Consider the following 21230-nt stretch of genomic DNA (forward strand, 5'->3'; position numbering starts at 1 on the left):
AGGTGCTTAGGGACATGGTTTAGTGGTGGGATGTCAGGGTTAGGTTAAAGGTTGGACTCGATGATCCTAAAGGTCTTTTCCAACCAAAGTGATTCTATGATTCTGGTACACAAGACAAGGTGTGCCCCTCTCAGAGGAGGAGTGAAAATAGATACAAGAGTACTTTCTTTCCCAGTGAGCAGATGGCATAGGTTCGTTGGTTGCGTCTTAGAAACGACAAGTATCTAGGCTCTAGTACCCATATAAACTGCTCCTTTTTTATATCATTATATGTTTATATATATTATATAGATAATACATATATAAAATATATTTTTTTATCATTATAACTAATACTAGAGCAGCCTATAATGTAAAACACATTTTTTGCCTCAGTCTTTAATAATATTGGTAGACATTGGGCTGCCTGGTCCCCTGAGTCAGAGGACCATGAGTGCAGGAACAGTGAGTTTCCATTTGTGGACACTGAAATTGTAAGGGATGTTTACAAGTCCATGGGGCCTGATGGGATTCATCCCAAAGTACCGAAGGAGCTAGCGGGTGTTATGGCAGGAACCCTCTCAATGATCCACCAAAGGCCTTGGGAGTCTGGGGAGGTCCCTGCTGAGTGGAAGCCAGCCAGTGTTATTCCAGTCTACAAACAAGGCATGAGAGAAGGCCCAGGGAACTACAGACCTGTTAGTCTAACCTCAGTTCCTGGAAAAATTATGGAGAAGATTATACTGGGTACTATTAAAGAATAACACAATCATCAGTCAACATGGGTTCACAAAGGGAAGGTCCCGTTTAACTGATTTGATATCCTTCTATGATAAGGCCTCACACCTAGCAGATGAAGGGAAGGCAGTGGATGTAGTTTTTCTGGATTTTAGTAAGGCTTTTGATACTGTCCCTCACAGCATCCAAGTTGTCCAACTGTGGGTCCACGGTGCGCTGGGTGAAGGGCAGAGCTCAAAGGGTTGTAGGGTATGGGGCTACATCTGCCTGGCGACCGGTCACCAGCAGCGTTCCTCAGGGTTCAATTCTAGGGCCAGTGCTGTTCAATATATTTATCAACAATGTGGGTGCAGGAATTGAATGCACAATTAGCAAATTTGACAATGATACCAAACTGGGAGGTGCTATTGACTCTCTTGAGGGACAAGAGGCCTTGCAGAAGGACCTAAATTGATTGGAGCATTGGGCGATGAATAATGGCAGGAAGTTTAACAAGTCAAAATGTTGGATTCTGCATCTAGGATGCAGTAACGCTGGGCACAAGCATAAATTGGGAGAGGAGTGGCTGGAGGGCAGCCCTGCAGAAAGGGATCTGGGGGTGCTGGCTGACAGCAGGCTCAAGTGCCAGCAGTGTGCCCTGGCAGCCACGAGGGCAAACCCCATCCTGGGGTGCATCAAACACAGCACAGCCAGCCAGTCGAAAGAGGTGATTATCCCGCTGTATTCAGTGTTTGTGCGGCCTGACCTGGAGTGCTGTGTGCAGTTCTGGGCCCCTGTCATGGTTTAACCCTGGCTGGCAACTCAGCACCACACAGCCGCTCGCTCATTCCCCCCACAATGGGGCAGGGGAGAGAATCAGAAAAGTAAAAGTGAGAAAACTCGTGGGTTGAGATAAAGGCAGTTTCCTAGGGAAAGCAAAAGCCGCGCACGCAAGCAAAGCAAAGCAAGGAATTCATCCACTGCTTCCCATGGGCAGGCAGGTGCTCAGCCATCCCCAGGACAGCAGGGCTCCATCACGCGTAACGGTGACTTGGGAAGACCAACGCCATAACTCCAAACGTCCCCCCTTCCTCCTTCTTCCCCCAGCTTATATACCAAGCAGGACGTCATATGGTATGGAATACCCCTTTGGTCAGTTTGGCTCAGCTGTCCCAGCCGTGTTCCCTCCTAGCTTCTTGTGCACCTGGCAGAGCTGAGAGCTGAGAAGTCCTTGGCCAGTCTAAGCACTATCCAGCAACAACTAAACCATCAGTGTGTTACCAACATTCTTCTAGTACTAACTCCAGAACGCAGCACTATACCAGCTACTAGGAAGAAAATTAACTATGTCCCAGCAGAAACCAAGACATCCCCACAATTTAAAAAGGATGTGAAGGTCCTTGAATGTGTCCAGAGGAGGGCAGCAAAGCTGGTGGAAGGGCTGGCAGGCATGGCCCGTGAGGAGCTGCTAAGGAATCTGGGCTTGTCTAGTTTGGAGAAAAGGAGGCTGAGGGGCAACCTCATTGCTCTTTACAGCTTCCTGAGGAAAGGAAGTGGAGAGGGAGGTGCTGAGCTCTTCTCCCTGGGATTCAGTGATGGGACATGTTGGGAATGGTTCAAAGCTGTGCCAAGGGAGGTTTAGGCTGGATATTAGGAGGAAGCATTTCTTTACCAAGAGTGTGGTCAAACACGGGAACAGGCTTCCTAGAGAGGTGGTCGATGCCCCAAGCCTCTCAGTGTTTAAGAGGCATTCGGAAAACGCCCTTAATAACAGGCTTTAACTTTTGGTCAGCCTTGAATAAGTCAGGCAGTTGGACTTAGACAGTTTTGTAGGTCCCTTCGAACTGAAATACTGAATTCTGTACTAAAGTCTGTTCTAAAAGTTTACTGGTCTTAGTTAATGACATATTGTTATTAAAGATGGAATAGCAGGATGAGTCTATAAGCACTTCAGAACTTCCTTGCATGGCTTCCCTTTCACACTCCTCAACATTGGTTTTAAAAGCTTTAATTTTAAAATCTCTTGTATGGCTCATATTGAGTAGTTTCAGGCAGCCCAAACATTTGGACTGCTGATAAAAGGAAAGGAAGTTTCCTTTAAGTCAGGGACTGTCATCCTTGATTGCCCTCTCAGCTTGAAGCCCAGCAGCTTCAGTAGGTCGCACAAGTAGAATTCTATGCAAATTGATTTGGACCAGGTGTAAATGTAGTGGAGGGAATTCCCAGCACCCACCCACTTATTCCTGCATCTTCTTGGCCTGTCCAGTCTGATCCTCTGTCTCATCTGTTTTTCCTGTGGCAAGTGGAAGTAATGGTAGAAAAACTGCTGCTGCCGCCACCTGGAATCTCTGTAACTGTGGTATTTTTCCTGCCTGCTGTTGGGAAGTGTCACAGCTGTATGTGAAGTAGAGCCAGCTGTGTGCATGTGTTGTCCATGCAGACAACTGAGTGCTCTGTACCAACGATTTAAAAAATGTGATTTCAAAGAAAATGATATCAGATGGTGAGGGGAATGAAAATAGGTTAATTTGGCAGTTTAGCTGCAGCTCTGTGCAGTAAGCATAGTTCTCATGTACCCAGCAGGAAAGAGGATGGAACAAATTAGTATTTTAAATAGGCGTATGCCCTGTCTGTAGCGTACTCTTACCACATACTGATTTGAACGGTGCCATGCTGGTTAGGTAGCTTTTTGTAAAGAATTACACAGTAAGGAAGAAATCTTAGACCCATCTGAAAGAAGGATCTAAATAACACAAAAATCAGCCAATTTCTCTGGAATACACTCCAAACCTTCTAGAATGGTATATAAAACCTCTTTGCACAAGGAAAGTAAGTGATTCAGGTGTCCCAAACATTACCAAAACCTTCCTGTTCATTTTAGTGTTCTCTCTTTGTTCAATTCAGTGCAATTAAAAGAAGAGAAAACACATAAGTAAAATACCCCAGTCTGTTCTCATTGTAAGCTTTGTGCTCTCTGGGGAAAAAAGCTTTTTGGGAATTCTTGAGAGAAAAAGAAAAGCCTAAATGCTTCCTAGAAACCATTTTCATAATGGTCTTTGAAAGCAAATAGCAGCCCCTGTCAAGATACTAACTTCCTATTTTCTTTATTATCAGGGAGTCATAGAGTTCTCCCTTTGTCTTCTGTTTGCAAAGCTGGTGAGCTATACCTTCCTCTTCTGGCTTCCCCTCTATATCACAAATGTAGGTAAGTATCACAGTAAGGGGATACAGAATTATGACTACAGGGTGTCTGGAAATAAGAGCTTGAAATAAATAAGAAAATAAACATTACTGCTTCTGAAATAGGCTATCTTTGATACAGTAGCAGGAGAGTTGTAAGACACCAATGAACATTTCTCAATTTTATGAATTCAGTATTATGAGAGGACACTTTCAAAACAATCAAAAAAAGAATCTGGCTTATCTTCAACAATTCTGAGGATAAACACTGTGCCTTTGGCTATTGCAAACCTATCAAAAAGGTTTACTTTCTAATAATGATTTTACATGATTGAAGTGCCTTATTGAAACATACACAAAAAATCTAAATGAGCTTCTTTATCTGTTTGGTATTGGTTTTTTGTTTGTGCTGTAGAGTGCAGAGAAAGGAGTTCTCCCTAGCCAGAGAAATTAATGTTCTTGTGAGTCATTATGTGACCTTTAAACCCCTAGCTAACAAAAAAAGCTGTGCTGGACAAGTGTGGCAGTAACAACCAGCAGAGACACACAGATTGAGCACTCTGTGAAGGCACATAGCGCTGCAAATCCAGTAGCTAAAGGCTGCTGTCTTTGGACTCAAATAACCACTGCTCCTGCAGGACTGGGTACCTTGAAAGCAGCACGGTTTTAATAGGAAGGTTAATGGTATTTACCACAGTACTGCCACCTGTGCTGTTGCAGAGGTCGGTGAGGTTATGGTAGCACCACTGACACCACTGTTTTAGCACATACTGGTCTTTCAAATGTATTTCAGAGACTTTAAAAAAATACCAAAGGGGTTTAGAAATTCAGCTCCTTTTGAAATTTCACGCTTAACACAATAGGGCTGGGTTTCCCAACTTTCTGATTTACTTTCAGAAATCTGTTCCCATAGCGTATCAGTAACTACATTAGACTAAATGTAAGTATGTGCAAACAGTGGTCTTCACTGCCCATGGCAAACAGTGGATTTAAGGAAATCACTGTCTCTTCATAGTCCCCATGAACTGCACAGTGCATGTTGTGCCAAGAGCATGTGCGTGTGTTGCCAGACGTAATTTAATGATGAATGTTACTGGTCATGTGATGCAGACCCCCAGGATGAGGCTGTACAAGTCATCTAAATGTACGCTGATCATGCTTTTAGAGCAGAGTCTCATGAGCATTTGTTAACTGTTTATGAATCTGTAGCTATTCACTAACGGGAATATCGTTAGTCCAGACTTTAACAATCGACAGCTCTATTCCTTGGACTCTGTCTATAGTTAAAGTGGTAAAATGTCCTGCCGTGAATGTAATTGCATTCAAAAGACTGTATCCCTGAATACCCCGTTATGATACAATCTGTATTTGTTACATACAATGACAGCTTATTCCTGTGACCAGACAATACTGCCATAAGATGCCTTTATCCTAGCATGACAAGACTGTGTTGAGATATCCACATTTTGTAGTCTGGAAATGAGACAAATGTTTTTCTTCTGTTACTAGAACATCTTGATGCCAAAAGAGCTGGGGACCTTTCTACACTGTTTGATGTGGGTGGAATCTTTGGTAAGTTTTATATATTAATACTTCATCTTTAATCAGACCAGTTTAGGAAAAGCTGTGGTACGCACAGCTTACATGTATTATTAGTACTTGTGCCTTATGTCCACTGAAGAAGACTGGCAGTAAAGGTATTAAGTTGGGATCCAGGTTGGTTGTTGAAAATCTAGCAAAATATCTATAGATTGAACAATTCACAGACCCAACAATGTTGTCCAGCACAGACTGTAAGAGCCAAATATTGTGGAATCTTTTAGCTCCATCAGCTCTGGCCCATGAGTCTTGATCATGCAACCTGACAAAATGTCTTCCTTTTATCACTCTAACATAACAGAACTATCCCAGCTTGTACAGTTGTGTATTTTTTTGTGGGCACAGAGGTGAATGGCCATAGGGGTTTTTGTGTTTTGGTTTTTTTTTCTTGATGTTTCATATAACTGAATGTGATAAAATTGGGAGATTGTAATAATAATGAGGATGAGACTATTCCTTTGCAATTTGTGAGGTGACCACTGAATAATTAAATTTTTTTATGCCAGTGCAGACAGTATAGCTCACAATAAAACTAGAATTGTCATCTTGATGCCCAACTGATTTGTGTGACCCGCTGTCCCCCTCCACTCCCCCACTTACGGAAATAAGCCCTATATCAGTCTGTTGGAAAATGATGCTCATGCTGGAGAATACTGGATCAAGAGCTATGTAAATTCTGGTAGTTCAAGATGCAGGTGTCAAGGTGTGTTGCAGTTACTGTTCCAGACTTGTGCTGGATGTGACACTTGCTATTTCTCATTGCATCCCAGATAGCTGGAAGCCAGAGGTGTTAGTGCCTTAGAGATGTGGGTGACTTTTCAGCAATATCTTATTCCACTGTGAATACAATCTTAACAAGGTACTAAGTGCTGCTTAGACATTTGGCATTTACATTTAAATTCAAGTGAGCACTTTGGAGATGGGCAGCTTGGAAGGTAGAGGTAGGCCCAGTGATATTTAGGAATCTGCAGAATCCAGAGAACTTCCTCTCCTCCCCTTACCAAGGTCCCTTTATATCATATTGGCAGGTCTTTCCCTCAGGCCTTCCAGCCCCCTCCTGCCACACACTGATTAGTACTTCTGTGTACAGTTGTTGGCAAACACAAGAAGTAGGGAACAGTAAAAGGTGACTGCCTGGAGAGAAAAATATTTCATTTGCCCCAAGATCTAGAATAGCTCATTTCCCCCCAGTTGCAGTGTGACATGGACACAGCCAAGTCTATTGTTGCATGTGAGGAGTTGAGACCAGTGAGTAGCTGGGCACAGCTGGATTCCAGAGCGCCAGCAGTGGGGCCACGCGGCACCTGGTGAAAAGGCTTTTTGCATTCAAAAGCAGCCGAACAATGATTTCTAAATATTTCTTCCACCTCTGTTCCGCCCCTGCCCCGTCATCTTGGATATTTGGTTGGCATAAACAATGAGGAAGAACAACTGTCTGCTTCTGTTATTTTCCAAGTCAAAACCGGTTGTGTTAATAAGGATATTGCTAAGTGCGAATTATGTTGTCAGTCTCATGCTCTGTGCTGCTATGTATAACTGTACATTAAAAGTCTGGGTTGGTTTTCATTAAGCGTAACCGGTGTCTTTTGTGTAAAACATGCACAGAATGTTTTCCTCACACATATCTCTCCTCTTCCAGGTGGAATTTTGGCAGGCCTTATTTCAGACAGGCTGGAGAAAAGAGCATCAACCTGCGGAATGATGTTATTGCTCGCGGCACCCACAGTAAGAGTTTGCCCCTCTCTTAAAGATGCAGCTAGGATTTTGACAGCATTCCTTGGGAAGTTCTGCAAACAGCATCTTCTAGCTTGGATATAAGGAGTTCAGGCCAGGTTAAAAACTGGCAAGTTGAGCATGTGAGCAAGTGTAGATGTTGGGCCTGCCTTTACTAAACAAGCAGATAAGTCTAGTGCATTGCCTATTACAGGACTATGGAAATTTTATCAGTCTTTGGTGTCCATTCTGGCCAAAATTTTAGGTGCTCAAAGATTAAAATTTCTGTGCTGTAATTATTATGGTGAATGGAGTTAAATCCAGTTGGTGGACAGTCAGAAGTGGTGTTCCCCAGGGCTCAGTATTGGGACCAGTTCTGTTCGATATCTTTATTAACTGTCTGGACAAGGGGATCAAGTGCACCTTCAATACGTTTTCAGATGACTCCAAATTGGATCTGCTTGAGGGTAGGGAGGCTCTGCAGAGGGACCTGGGCAGGCTGGATCAATGGGCCAAAGCCAATCGTGTGAGGTTCAACAAGGCCAAGTGCCGGGTCCTGCACTTTGGTCACAACGACCCTGTGTAACACTACAGGCTTGGGGAAGAGTGGCTGGAAAGCTGCCTGGTGGAGAAAGACCTGGATGTACTGGTTGAGAGCCAGCTGAATATGAGCCAGCAGTGTGCCCAGGTGGCCAAGAGGGCCAACAGCATCCTGGCTTATATCAGAAATAGTGTGGCCAGCAGGAGCATGGAAGTGATCATGCCCCTGTACTCGGCACTGGTGAGGCTGCACCTTGAATACTGTGTTCAGTTTTGGGCCCCTCACTACATGAAGGGCATTGAGGCGCTGGAACATGTCCAGAGGAGAGCAACAAAGCTGGTGAGGGGTCTGGAGCACAAGGCTGGTGAGCATCTGAGGGAACTGAGGTTGTTCGGCCTGGAGAAGAGGAGGCTGAGAGGGGAGCTTATCGCCCTCTGCAACTGCCTGACAGGAGACTGTAGTGAGGTGGGGATCGGTCTCTTCTCCTAACAAGCAATAGGACGAGAGGAAACAGCCTCAAGTTGTGCCAGGGCAGGTTTAGGTTGGACATTAGGAAAAATTTCTTCACTGAGAGGGTTGTTAAGCATTGGAACGGGCTGCCCAGGGAAGTGGTTGAGTCCCCATCCATGGAGGTATTTAAAAGATGGGGTGCTTAGAGACATGATTTATTTGTGGGATAGCAGTGTTAGGTTAATGGTTGGACTTGATGATATTGAAGGTGTTTTCCAACCTGAACGATTCTATGATTCTGTTGGTAAAGTGGCAGTTGGACATACGAGGTGCATTTTTTCTTTAAGTTTTGATTCTTTTGTGAACAGTCTTCTGTGCTGTGTTGAAGCTGGCAATTTGAGAGTTTAAAATTGAGAGGTCTCATAACACAGCCCTTTCTTCTGAAAGGACACATTGAGGAATTAGGAGCACATCCCTTACCTCCCTTCTCTTTCCAATCAACCAACCATCCTGCTGTGGTCTAAAAAGGCTTAGTAAAACCTAGGATGCTAGATCTAGCGTTCACTCTCACTTTTCATCCCAACTAAGATAGATAGTTTTTTAGTTAGCATGGGAAAAATAGGGAACCTAAGAGTAGTACCTATGTTGGTATTCAGTGTGTTTGTTTTTTTCTTTACAGTTGTACATGTTCTCTGCTATCAGTAAAATGGGCCTTGAGGCTACTGTAGGTGAGTATTTTTAAGTCATTTTCTGCCTGCCTTTATGTGAGCTTTTCATTTATGATCCTTTGATGCCCTTTCCCCTTTCCCCTTTTTTTTTTTTTTTTTAATTTTATTTTTTTCCTGAGAGGAGGAAGTATGGAATCAAATTCCCTAGTCCTTGTCTTGCAGGCTTTTTATGGGGTAAGGAAGAGGGCTAGGAAACAAGTAAGGGGTGGCATGAGAACAGTGACTTAATTTATATCAGTAGTCTTCCTTTCTGGAGCTTGTTGTGTCAGCACAGGCTTTACTATATTCTCTGTGCCCAATGTCAGAAGTGTTTAAAGACTACTTTGTAGTATCTTTGACAGCAACATTAACTTCACTTGTTTAGTCTGAATTAACTTGTGTCTTTCTATCTGTTACCTCACAGCAAAAGTTGAAACGCAAGTGCTGACAGTAGTGTCTCATTTACCTAAAGGCCTTGTTACGGTTTAGGGCCCTCTGGTGCTTGGTGCTGTACAAGCAGAGAAGGGACTTATGGGTGGGTCCCTGTAAGCATCCCCTGCTCTTAGGGTCAATTTGGTCAGACTTTTCCCTTTCTCTGACCTACCAGTATCAATAAAGGCCCTGGGAAGTGCCTTTTGACTCAGCCCTGTCTCCTCTTACATTTGAGAATTCACGTCATGGAGTAAGCATTGCGGGGAGATACAAATACATGTTGCTTTTCCTCCTTTCCCAATTGTGTGATGGGGCCAGGGAAGCCAAGGAAGGATTAAACCATTTGAGAACCACAGGCTACGATGTTTCCTGTTGCTATGGTTAACAGTCATTCAGGCGACTCATATTTTCCATTTTTGTCCCATTTGCAACAGTGATGCTGCTTATCAGTGGTGCCCTGGTGAATGGCCCTTATGCACTGATCACCACTGCTGTCTCTGCTGACTTGGTGAGTTTGGCTTCCCCTCTGCTTGCAGTGTAACAGCTTTGGCCTCCAGAGAGAGCCCTTTGACTTCTGCAGGGTTGTCAGTGAAGGGGCTGCATTGTCTCAAAGCAAAGGGATAAGGAGCTGGACAGGCAGTGCTGAACTCTGCCATTGAGATTGTTTCAGAGTTCATGTATTAATGAGTGTTATGCTTGTGAGAGGCCTCTAAATTATTCTTGCCTACTAACAAGACAGCCCAAAGTGAATGTGAAGGTTGCATGGAAGGTCAAGTCTCTGTACAGGTGCCTTCTTCCCTTTTATACTTCGCATCTTTAATTGAGGGGAGGGGCTGTGTCTGTGTGAGAGATGAGCTGGAGACCTAATTTCCATCAGCATGGAAAGCTATACACGGCATGTACCCTTACTTTTTTCCATGCTACCCCTCTGTCATGTCTCTGTACTGTTACTCTGGTTGCTGGCACTTCCAGCTGGATCAGGTTGGTCTGTCACAAATGTTGTGTGAAAACATTGACCCTGGTACCTTCCATTAGGTAGGCTTTGGAAGGTGGCTTTCAAAGGTACTCATTCCTTAAGGTACAAAGAAGGGGCAAAAGTCCTCTAATAACAAATGCTCTAAATATAAGAAAAGGAGCAGGACAGAAATCTCCAAACATGCTCTGGAGTCCTGTCCTTGACCTTGAGGTCTTGGCCAGACAAAGAAGGCCACCATGCATTGCTCATTTTCTTCTTAGCCTTTTTGAAGGGGCTGCTAGCTAGAAGGTGGGGCATGACATAGCAAGATCCCTACCTGGCCCTTGGGAAGAGGGTTGAAACTGCCAACCAGTTCCTAGGATGACAGCAATCAAACATCTGACACAAGCAAATGTAAATCGCTGATTACCTTGGCTGTGTTCTCCTCAGTGTACTGTCTCTGAACTACTCAATTTTTCTGTCTCTCTACAAAGTCACTCCCTTTATCAGTTGTTTTGCTCTGAAGACCTGGCTTTTAAAATTGGGACTGAACAGCTTCTTTTGGCTCAAGAATTCTCTGAATTAGCATTTCAGTATATCTTCATAATTCTGGTACTCTAGTATTCCTGTCACAGCAATGATCTTTTTTTTTGTTTGTTTTGGTTTTTGGGTTGGGTTTTTTGTTTTGTGTTGTTCCACAGAGCTTTGCTGTATTAGCAGGGGAAAAGAGGGCTGTGGAAACAGCTTTGCAGCGTAACGCAAAGCTGAAGTGCTGTCCTTGTTGCTTGAATCCCCAGTGTGCAGAACAGAAAGCTTCTGGGCTCCTGTGGTTTGAATAACATGATGTAATAAAGGAGAACACTGTAGGCAACAGGTTGATGAGGTAGAAGGCTTCTTGAAGCACTGACAGAAGGGTCTGAGCTAGGATATTGAAGGCATCTTCACAATGTACATCTAATGTGGAAGGACGTGAGCTTGCTGATGTTGTAAGGACTTCTTCAGAGTTCAGATGGGTCTAAGCAGTCTTTGTCACTTTAGGGTACCCATAAAAGCCTGAAAGGGAATGCAAGAGCCTTGTCCACAGTGACGGCAATCATCGATGGAACAGGATCTGTAGGTAAGCCTGAGCTGTAAGGTAGCCTGCTTGAGCTGTAAGGTAGCCTGCTTTAGCTGTGGTCGGGTTAAAACTAAGCATCTTTGAGAAACTAGCCTCTCTCCAATTCTCATTTTGCCAGGACTTGATACAGCTTTGGAAATGGGGAGTAGAGCAAACTTAGCCTTAAACCTTTCTAGTGGTCCCACACCTGAGAGAGGAAGAGGGTGATAGACTGATACTGAGCACAGACAGCAAAAGTAGATGCCATTGGGTCGTTTCTGAGATCCAGGATATTTTATTCATGCCCTTCATGCTGGTAAGTGGAAGGAAAAACTTGAGTAGGATTCAGCTTTATACTGGATGGGCATTTTGTTGAGCCAAAAGTAGGCTTTTCTCAAACTGCTAGTCTTCCACCTTCCTCTGTGTTAGGTTTCCCATTGGCTTGCAGCTGTGCCAGTAATGTTTTGCACTTGCTGGGACCTTTTAATACGTACCATAATACTGAGTGAACTAGGTTGAAAAACTGGTATTCTAACTCATAACAACTCTCTCTCAGCATAGTAAATCTTGGGTTGCATCATTCTGACAATATCAATATTATATTTTAGGTGCGGCTGTGGGGCCTCTCTTAGCTGGTCTTATTTCCCCATCTGGTTGGAACAACGTGTTTTACATGCTCATGGTGGCAGATGCATGTGCCTTGCTAGTAAGTCTAAATACTGTTTAGTTGCCATGTATTTCCTTTGTGCTAAACTGTCTTAAAATGCAAATTTTCCTTTTGCAATTTCAATATTCCGTCTTACAAGAAACTTCCAATTGTGTAGAAAATTTTCAATTAAAGAGCAAATCTGCTCATTTTGAAATTCTCATCTAATTTTAATCAAAAGTGCGGATTAGTTCTGGTGCACTTCAATTTCTGAGCAAATACACATCTGTTAATTGCTGGCTGAGCAGGTTACAGCAGGTGTAATTGTAAGTAAACCTTCATATATAGACCTAGAAGATGCCTCAGATTCCACTCACGGAAGAATTACTTCTGTTTTCTTTAAAGCCAGTTTAGCGAAGCAGTAACAAATGTTTTGCTGTATTGCTATGTCACCAAAAGCACTGCGGTAATGAAGCTGTTGAAAGTTCATAAATCAGATTCTCCAGATGGGCCCTAAAACTGCAGTACTAGGTTAGACGAAAAACTGGCATCCTAACTTTTGACAGTAATCAGGAACAGATGTTTAGGGAAAAGGGGTGCAACACACGCATGGTGGCTTGGTACAGAGCACATCCGTTTTCCTTTTTAATCCTGTCTGAGATCCTCTATGATTGATAGGAAGATCTGAAAAGGTGGGGTGTGTTGTTTTGGTTTGGTTTTTTTTCACTTCTGACTTGCCCTGCTTTGCTTTAAAGACCAAAGAAGACACAAGATGAGGCAAGGCAAGTCTTGCTGTACCTTTGAAGTCAGCTTGCTGCACCCACCTGTAGGTTAGCCTGTAGGTTACGTTTTTGCGTTTGCGACTGATTTCCCTGGACAGCGTCTGTACCAGCTTAGTTCTCCAGCAGAGCAGAATGCTGCTATGACTAACCTGAGAGATGTCTTGAAGTGTCACCTGCTTGTCCTCTCCTTTTGAAGTCCTGGGTGGAAGCAGTCATGACAGGGCAGGCTGGCTGTGAAACACTTCAGGAATACTCCTTCCTCCGCACTGGCTGTGCCCAGACAAAGCCCCGTGCCTGCACGGTATTGCACTGAGCAATGTGCTCCTGCAGAGGAGCTAATGCTGAGTGCGTCAGACCACTCTTTCTTGACACGAAGGGAGCACAAAGTCTTGCTTTGAGTTAAGACTGAGGTTTTTTTCCTGAATTCAAATTAAACCCCAAATCTTAAAGTAAATTTTTCCACATTTAAGATGTGAAATCTCTGGAAATTAAGTAAATAAATTAGGTAAGTTAGTAGTTGAAGTATGTTGCCACTGGTAGTCAGCAGCTCTATAAATCCTGATTTGTGCTGTTTTCAGTATTAGGTATTCCATGCTGCAGAATGAGGTTTGGGAGATTGTTGTAGTTTTCCCAAGTAGACTTAAAGTTCTGCTTTTTTTCTTTTGTAGCTATTTATTAAAACTAAGTGACAAAATCCCACATTTCTTTGCGGCATCAGTTAAAATGCTTTTGTAAAGCTCTGTTTTTGAGAGGGTGGACTCTGTGCTGTTGAAGTAAATCCTGGTTTTTGTAACTCTTGTTCTTCTTTTCCTGTTCTTTGCAGTACAGCATGCAGATGCCTGTGTTCAAATGTTATTTCTTCAAAGATATCTGGGGGGCTTTAGCCTCTTACGTGGTGTTCAGTTCTGTCATTCTTGGCCTCTCCCTTACCTCTGAAATGTTAGGTTTAACTTCTTAAAACACCAATACTTCTAATAGTGAAGAAACTTCTGTTTCTAACAGTGAGTCTCTGAGGATAAGGAAAACTGTTACAGTGAGGAACCCTGGAAGTTCTAATTCTGTCTTTAATGTACATGGGTTTCATCAAATTTTATTTGTAAAATCACTTTCCTGGGTACTATGTTAGTGCACCTTTTAAAGTGCACTTGGAAGTCCTGATCCTGCACAGGCAAGTAAACGTGACTGACTTTACTTGTCTTGACTAATTGTGTGATTAAAGCTTTTCACACACACAGTTGTTTTTCAGAATAGCAGCTAAAATACTTTTAGGCTCCAAAATTTCTATCTGCCACGTTTTCTTGAAGTCTTGGGTTCCCTCTGCTGGTTTCTTTACATGTCTGCTGGTAAAGCAGCTTTGGAAAGCCATGCTGGTTTTTATAAAGAAATTGATCTCTCACTTGCAAAAAGGAAATTACTTTCCTCTTGCTGATTAATTGTGAAAACTCCTCTTCCAAACATTGACTGAACGTCTGTAAATTTTTTTTTTTTTAACTGAGTTCAGCATTACAGGGTAATGTTTTAAATGAGGAACTCTTCAAAGAACAATGAACATATTATCCTGAAACTTAGCTCATTGGTATAGCTGTATAGATACTAACACAGATACTGTGGCTGTTTTTACAGTTCTTACTGCGTCTTATTCAGAAGGAACTTCGGTGTAATGCAGATCATACCCTGTAAGTGTTATGCATGGCTGTTGCTCTTTAATAACAGTTTTAAAACACATTACCAAGCCTTTGCCCCATACTACCTAGATGTAGACTTGAATGTGTTACAGTTTCTGTATGTCCATTTTTGTATGTTTTAATTTAGCTTCAAAAGAGTAATGTCAGTTTGATGTTTTCAAATCATGAACATTTTTCTTTAGAACATATTATTTTGAGAAGTATCTGAAACCCCATTTCTGTCACGGTCTCTTGGTTATGGTTTGTTTTTTCCCAAATATGTAATTTCCTGGATTTCATCATTGTGCATGCGCATGGGGAATAAGAAAGTACTTGATTGCTTGCTCTGTGTTTATTAATAATTTCAAGTGTAACTTTTTCCGAAAGGGTGATTGAGTTTACAGTGTTTTGAATTGAGGGGAAAAAAAAAATAATCCACTGAATCAATGGGGTTACGCTTGGTTACACTTGCATATGCAAAATATAAATTGAGCCCCTTGGTTGTAGTTTTGGAGAAGTAAAACGGACAGAGAATAGAAAAACGCGTGGCAAGGGATAGATCCTCCATTTTGAAGTTAGTGGCTGTTAGCCCTCACACCTTAACTTTTCCTGCCTGGTTGCTGTTCATTTCCAGGTTTAAAGAACACTGAGCTACGAGACCGGATTTGGAATAAGGACTGTGCCAGTGATCAGAGCTCTTCCCTGAAAAACAAACTTCATGGAATGCATTATTCTATGTTTAAGAGATTCTGTTTGGTGAAGAACTTTGCACGTTTACTGGAAACAATGTGAGAAATACAACTGGTAAATCCCTGAAGCTCTTATTTTTGCACATGAATAAGTACCTCAGGATGGCAGCTATTCATCAGATGAAGAAACTGGAACTTTGGGAAGGTTTTTTGCAACGCGTCTCAACTGAGCCAAAGAGAAATACCAAGTGCCTTTTTATTTCTTTTGATAGGATGTTTTTAATTAAAATGCTGAACTCTGTATTTTCCAAAAACAAGTCAGAACTAGAGCAGAAGGAAGTTGAAATCATAACAGTCTAGCAGTGAAATGTCCCAGTGTCAGTGAGCAAAGCATGTATCCCTTATGTCATCTTGCGCACATCGAGGGCATCACTTTATAGCGACAATACCAGCTGATTATTAAGATGCACTGCTATTAGTATTTTGAAGCTGCTCAGACAATAATAACCTCACCATATTATTAGGTTTTAGCTACTTGTAATCCCAAGGACAACATCCAGCCTTTTGGTAGGTAATGAAATGGAATTTACTGTTGCAGTGTACCACGGTTAGCAGTCTTCTCGGACTCTCTGGATGGATGTTAGCCCTTAATTAGGATTGTGCAAAAAAGAGTCCTAAGCAACAAAAAGTGGATTATGAGTCAGAATTTCCAGGGCGGGGGGTAGGGAGGGGAGGCGGGCTCTAATGGTTTTCAGGGCATTATAAACTGGTTGTGCAAACGTCATGTAATTGTTGTGCTGCTCCTCTTGGCTGGGTTGAAATGAGAGGAGATTCCTTTGGGGTGGCAGAGAACTGTGAGCTGCTGTGCTTTAGCACTACGGGATTCAACAGATGGGCTGCTTTAGTGCTCGCTGCCACTGTGGTCTCTGTTGGGTACTCCCTGATTTCAGTGCTGGTGTGTGCACGTGGAAGTCATTGTCAGATCAGGGCCTTAATAACCAGAAATCTCTTTCAAGTGGCTAAGTTCAAGTGGCTCTGAATTTCAGATTTGGAGCCAAAATATCAGAAAAGAAAAATTACCTAGTTGGTAGGTTCTAAGAGGACATTTCAGTAAGTAGTGTTACCCAGCAAATAGACAGTTAATGTCTTCAAAACATATCGTTTCTTTGTACAGTTATCTCCTTTGCAAAACAGATGTTTCTGTGATTTTTTTTTTTTTAGGATGTACAAAGTATAAAAGGAATTTTTTTTGTATAAGGTGTTTATACTTAGATCATGAAGGCTAGATAATTTAAACTATTCTTAACTGTATTTATTAAAGCTCTAGACATACGTCTTGTTCTGAGCTATGCTCTAAGTTTTGTGAAACAATGCAGTAGTCTTTACACTTGATTAATAAAACAGCAGACTAATAAAATAGCCCTGTGAAACATGGAGAAATGTCTCAGCAGCTGCTGGTGGTGTTCCATGTGCTGGCACAACACCTCATTTCCAGGGCTGTTTTGTAATTATTCAGTCTTTGAGTTACGTACCTGGTTTGATTCAGCACGTGCTTTATGCTTCATTTGAACAGTATAAGAATGTGTTCGTTTTTTACTGTTCTGCTGAACAAAGATACAGGGGACAAAACTCAGGCCCACAAAGACGTACGGAGGGTACCAAAGTCTTTGCAAGTGAATGCTCTGCGTAGGTTCTCAACCTGCAGTGACCTGGATGAATGGTTAACTTCACGCGTTTTGAGGAAGCCTGTTGAGGCCGGTGGGGATACTCAACATGTGCATTCGTAAATCTGTGCTGTGTTTGAGCTTGAGGCTGTAGTTAAATGCGACAGAATTCTGCAGCAATGTTACTTGAAAGGGCTTCTGTGCCGGTGGCGTGGCACGCTGCCCCTCACTCGGCCAGGCTGACTCTGGGGGACTGCTAGCTGGACCAGGGGGACTGGTCTTGCCTCTGGTGGGGGAAAAATAACATTACAACCCCAAAACAGCTGTACTGGCACAACTTCAATGGCTGTGTGAGGAGGGAGGGATGGAGGACTTCCCTAGACGAACATGTCAATACCTTCCCCACAAAAAGGTGTGTGGAGCTACGTACTAGTTGATCGAAACACATTAAACTCTTAAACTCTGCTGCACTCAGTTTTTGAGAGGTTGTTCCCTATGGGCTGAAGTCTTAGGATATAATGCTTTTGGTTGTATTTAATAGTTACAGGTTGTAACGGTATTTAACTGTGTTTGGGATTTTACATGTTTTACTTGTTGGGGCTGCTGCTGTTATTTATTTATTTATTTGGATAGCTTTTGCACTGCAGCGACTCGGGTGTGGGATGATGACAGCATTGGAGGCGCCAGGCTGAGTCCTTCCTTCCATCGATTGTAGGGGGGAGGTAGGATTTGTAGTGTGCCGATGTCTCTTTCCTTGCTTAATGCACAGCATTTCAGTTCCTCCCAGCTACGAATCTGTGGGACAAAAAGATAAAAAGATTTGCTTCTCTTTCTTAACAACCCTAGGGTTCCCCCAAGTTGTGAATAAACTTTGTGTTTTGTTAGTGTCGGGTGTCAATATCCATTAACGTGGAAATGAGCAAGACTGACAAAATTTTGTGTGTGGAAATGTGAGTGACCAGTAGGTAGAGCCAAACTGAAATATGACTGCAGGGTTTGTTTGTTGTTTTTTAATGCTGATTATTGTGAATTTTATCCATTTACTGTCCTGTGTTGAATAAAAATAGATTCTGCTTTAAAATGAGAAATGTCGATCACTTCATCTTTTACATCTCCTTGAAGAAGTGCTCCACGTATTGGTTGGAAGGATAGGCATCCCTGCTGGGACAGCGCTCCTGTCTCTCGTGAGGGTGATGGAAATGGTTCACAAGGAGAACAAATTAGAACCTTTTGTTTTGAAAACAGTGCCCTTCTCAACTTGAACACCCAATGTTTTTTTCATTTTGTGGGATTGTGGGTTGGACAACGTCAGTATTTCCAATCAGCTGCATCAGATGGGTGTATTCTGCCTACTTATTTTGTTCTAGTAGGGAAGGAGGACACTCACCTAAGTCAGGGACCGAGTCCAGCTCCTACAGCATAACCATAAGGTGACTTTTTGTTGTTGTCTGCTTTGCTTGCCATTCAATTCTTAAGGAATTAAAATTGAAAGGCTTCACCTTTTCTCTCTAGCTCTAACCATCTTGATTGTTTATTGTCTTGATTCTGTTACGCTGTTTGATAGGGTTTGTGTGCCCCTACCAGAGATACAGCATCCAAACAACCGATGTGCTGGGGGAAAACTGCTTGGAAAGGAAAACAATTTCCGTTTAGAAAAAGGTGTCTGAGGGTCTTGGACAGAATTTCTCATCAAAATCTACCCAAGGTGCCTCCCAGGAATAGGCAAGTAATAGCTGGAGCGTCTTACAAAAGAAGAGAGACTCGGATCCAAGTTTCCTTTCTGCCTGATTGGAAGCAGGAGCCTCCAGCAGAGCACTTGCAGCCCCGTGAGCGCGCTGGCCGTTGCTGCGGTGGAGGTTTGTCTCCGTTGTGCATAGGAAGGGCTTACAGGGTGGGAAGAAGATGAACAGGTAGCAGGGAAGGTGGTGGTGTGTTCACAGATCACTCTGAGACTTCTTTTGCCTCTAAGGTGAACTGCTAACCTGCTCCACGTATCACACCTACTCCTACATGTTTTGCCAGTTAAGAGATTCCATAAGGGAATTCTGCCATCCGCTTCGGGAGGTTACTGCATGCATTTCTGGCATAATATCCTGAGAATAACAATGGGAATCCTCCACGTGTGCATGTGCCAATGTCACGCTGCCTCAGGCTTTGGCTGACCTCATCATGTTTACGCTTGAGAATCCGGTTGCTGCTGGTAGGTTCCTCCAGGGACTGATGTGTGAGCTTGTTTATATAAAGTGCTGCTCAAAATTAGGTAGACCTAAGATGGTATAAATGAAATCGGAGGATGTTCAAGAGCTGTTGGAGGTGACTGTCCTTCATATGGAATTACTCTGAGGAAGGTTGTTTACAATCCCATCAAGTGATGAGGCCCAGAATTGGTAACGGTGGTGTTCTCTGGTCAGAATGAAATTTTATGGCCTTGCATGTTATACAGGAGGTTAGATTAGATTATTTCATGATTTGTCCCAACCTCAGAGTTCATCTGATACCGTGTTCTGATTGCTGAACCACGTCACTTTTGCCTCACAGCAAGCCTGGTTGTGATTTTTGTTTTGCGCTCTGCTAAACTAGCCGCACGATGGCACGGGCTCTTCCTCCTCCCCTCCTCCCGGGGCTGGCCCTGCCTGCAGAGGGGCGGCAGGCGGTGTGCTGGGAGGTTTGCTTCTGCGGGCTCTGGGGCTTCCGTAACCTTGAGCTACATTTTCTGCTGTGCCGAGTTAAAAATCTGTCATCCTTAAAGCTGGGGAGGCGGAAGGAGAGGATTTAACTGCTGGTATGCTTCAGCCTCGTGTCCGGTGACCTTAACGGTGTATTCTGTCGCACTTGACTTAGAGTTTATTAAGTTTGATTGCTATAAAATATTGGTTGTTCCCTTGTGCGTCTACCTTCTTTTGGTTAGTTTCCAGTTTGGAATAAGGAGAGAATTAGTTAACGTCGACAGCTGATGCTTGGGGTTTGTTTTTATTTTTTCCTCTGTATTTCTCTCTTGGTGCAGTGTACCAGTTATCCTTCTGCTGCAGTCAAACTTTTGCAGCTCTGTAAACTGTGAATACAAGAGCCAAACCTTCTCTAGGTACATTTCAGGGAACCTACTCATCTCCTGCATCAGATGATTAGCTGTCAAAAATGTGTTGAAAGTCTCTTTTGATGCTGTAGTTAACTAGAGGATTCTAAGGCTGTTTTCTTCACCTCCTGATGATACTCCCTCTCCCTCCTTCTCTTATAAAAAGCAGCCGGCAAATATTTAGCCACATTTCCACAATACTCCCTTTGGTCCAGTTGTTTCTTTCAGGCAGAGGAGGACACTACACTGACTTCACATGTACTGCCATGTAAGTCTAAATATTGAAACGCTGCTAGGAGGCTGATGCACCAGGCAATGTGTCTCACCTAGGTGGGATTGCAAAAAACGTTTCCTTCCCAGTGGTTGATGACTGTCTTCACAGCAAGCTGTCCCAGCCATTCAGAAATGCAAGGCAATTAAGAACTCTCTTCATAAAAAAATTATTTACATTACGACTTCACATCATAAGGGACTGTCTTTCTGCTTGAGAGTCGAGACATGTATTCTGTGCCATACGATAAGGGTACATACATGCACATCTATGGAATATCCTTGCTTGTGGCTGTTCAGTAACTCCAGATGTAAATAAGTACAAATGAGTCTGCCCCCCCTCCCCAGGTATATCTGCATGTCAATGAGGTTTCAAAACAAACAAACAAAAAAGCAAAGGGAAGTAAAAGTACCCCTTAGCTTAAGTCAGCAGAAGGCTGCAATCAAGAGCCCAAACAGATTTCATCTGAAAAGGAGCAAGGGCCTTTATGTGAAAAACTGGCTACAGGTAAAGGAAGGAAGTGCAAAGACAGAATGGTGTTCAGTTTTGGAAATTAAAAGAAAGGGGAGGACATCGAGCGATGACACGTAATTAAAATGCAGGGTGTAATTGGGGTGCTACAGAAATGTGAATGTGGCATGGGGTAATGGTAAAAATGCAAAGGCCGCACAGCGCGAAAGACCGAGTTGACTGGGAAACTAGGAAGAGAAGTGAAAATCTGGTGTTGGGATACGAAAAGGTGGAGGGGAAGAGCCCCTGCGCCCCAAAGGTCCTGCATGCTGAGCAGTGTTTGCAGGTGGGAGCAAGGGGGCTGCTCTCCCCATCTGCCTCTGGTGCGCACCAGGCTTGGCCTCAGGAGGGCCTGGGACCCCCAAGGGACAAATCCTGAGGGTAGAGGGCTGCTGTGGCTGGATGTGGAGCTGGTCAGCTGCTGGGCCCCTTCCCACATGTTATTTAGGTATACATAACCCGTAAGGTAAATAGATGCTTTGGCCTGAACAACCTGATTTCTCAATTGCCAGAGGGTTCACGTCAAGTTTGGCATTTTTGTGCTCATGTCTGTAGCTTTTAC

The 21230-nt window shown here is 43.2% G+C and overlaps 1 protein-coding gene across 2 annotated transcripts in view; it reads left to right on the forward strand.

Annotated features, from left to right (window-relative positions):
- SLC37A1 (solute carrier family 37 member 1) overlaps positions 1-15848 on the forward strand; it is a 38771-nt gene extending 22923 nt beyond the window's left edge. Inside the window, exons 11-19 of one of the 2 annotated variants that reach the window (XM_009640930.2) lie at positions 3811-3901; positions 5386-5448; positions 7115-7200; positions 8859-8907; positions 9753-9826; positions 11312-11390; positions 11978-12075; positions 14421-14473; positions 15096-15848. In XM_009640930.2, the coding sequence (XP_009639225.2) occupies positions 3811-3901; positions 5386-5448; positions 7115-7200; positions 8859-8907; positions 9753-9826; positions 11312-11390; positions 11978-12075; positions 14421-14473; positions 15096-15111 (609 nt within the window). In that variant the 3' untranslated portion in view covers positions 15112-15848. The remainder of the gene's footprint in view (positions 1-3810; positions 3902-5385; positions 5449-7114; positions 7201-8858; positions 8908-9752; positions 9827-11311; positions 11391-11977; positions 12076-14420; positions 14474-15095) is intronic. The other variant, XM_035896450.1, reaches the window with a different exon arrangement.
- The last annotated feature ends 5382 nt before the right edge of the window (positions 15849-21230 follow it).

The sequence above is a fragment of the Egretta garzetta genome, unplaced genomic scaffold (assembly GCF_000687185.1).
Source record: "Egretta garzetta isolate BGI_Z169 unplaced genomic scaffold, ASM68718v1 scaffold45, whole genome shotgun sequence".
Classification (NCBI taxonomy): domain Eukaryota; kingdom Metazoa; phylum Chordata; class Aves; order Pelecaniformes; family Ardeidae; genus Egretta; species Egretta garzetta.